The sequence below is a fragment of the Chiloscyllium plagiosum genome, chromosome 25, assembly GCF_004010195.1.
Source record: "Chiloscyllium plagiosum isolate BGI_BamShark_2017 chromosome 25, ASM401019v2, whole genome shotgun sequence".
NCBI lineage: Eukaryota > Metazoa > Chordata > Chondrichthyes > Orectolobiformes > Hemiscylliidae > Chiloscyllium > Chiloscyllium plagiosum.
Genome location: NC_057734.1, coordinates 15,378,547 through 15,379,800, shown reverse-complemented (window position 1 = coordinate 15,379,800; position 1,254 = coordinate 15,378,547). Strand labels below are relative to the sequence as shown.

At 38.5% G+C, this 1,254-nt stretch overlaps 1 protein-coding gene across 1 annotated transcript in view; it reads left to right on the top strand.

Annotated features, from left to right (window-relative positions):
• The first annotated feature begins 705 nt into the window (after positions 1–705).
• Positions 706–1,254, top strand: part of LOC122562402 — a 66,357-nt gene continuing 65,808 nt past the window's right edge. The window contains exon 1 of the mRNA XM_043715259.1: positions 706–1,045. Within this exon, the coding sequence (XP_043571194.1) occupies positions 706–1,045 (340 nt within the window). The remainder of the gene's footprint in view (positions 1,046–1,254) is intronic.

Here is a 1,254-nt window from a genome sequence, read left to right as displayed (position 1 = left end):
GCTTTTCTTTTTCAAAAGTTTAATCAAGAGACAGATCTCAATACAAACACACAATCAAAAAAAAAGAACCCACTCTACTCACTATTGTAGATTTACAAAACCAGTAAGGTTACAGTTAAAAACTAGCTACTTTGCTGCTCCCTTGCTGTAAGCTCTTCCATGCAGGTTTCTCCAAGGTCGGTTGTGAATTTCACTGTCTGTTCATTTTTTTTAGATGAACTCCAATGTGCAGGGATACTTAAAACCAAGCAGCAGAGGCAGTTAGTTGTGTAGGTTACGACTGGGTCAGACAGCTGTGCAGGCTTACTGCTCCATTTGACTCACTTCCCATGTGGTCACTGCCTTTGGCTCCCTTCCTCCTTTTTAAAGTGCTGTTATTTTGATCATTTTTTCCCCAAAGTTACAAAACAATGCAACAGCTTGTAATTACTGATCATAGAATTCAAGGAAATCAGCTCCAACACTGAAAATACCTCAAAGAAAGAGCAGCTCCTACAGTGACAATGTTTTCCTCCATCTTGCAACCTTGTAGTGCTGTGATGGCACCTTCACAAAAAGAGGACAAGAGGAGAAACACACCATGGAAATAGCAGCAAAAAGTATACCGATGTGAATGCTGTCCCTAACACAATGGTATAGATAGCCAGCAGTGCTTAGACAAATGTATTCAAAATTTTTGAATGGCCAAATTCACTGATCATTGAAATGTTCACAAATATTTTTTCTATCCTTTCTCGTCTGCAGGGAGGGTCTTCAGGCAAAGGAACGGCTTTAAGGAATGGTTCAGATGCAGATCTTGTTGTCTTCCTCAACTGTTTCCAGAGTTTTGAGGAGCTGAGAAACAAGAGGCAGGAAATTCTTGAAGGAATTCAACAAGTATTGACAGAGTGTGCACCAAGCTTTGCCAATAAGATTAGTGACATCAACATAACTCTTGTATCGAACAGCAACGTCCTACCAAAATCATTGAGCTTTGCTCTAAAACCGAAGAAGAAATACTCAAAGAGTGTGGAATTTGATATTTTGCCAGCCTTTGATGCACTGGGTAAGAATTTATGTTAGTGTAATTTTTAAGCTCCAGTATAATTTTAGTTCTTTCACAAACCTCTGCTAGTCAAGGAGATTGACTATTATTCACATTGTTTCATAACATGTCCTGTTTCTAGTTAAGGCGATGGAGCAATTAGCTTTTATATATTTATCTAGGCCCAAACATCTCAGTAGTGGCAATCATCCTTAAATTGCATTTTTTTT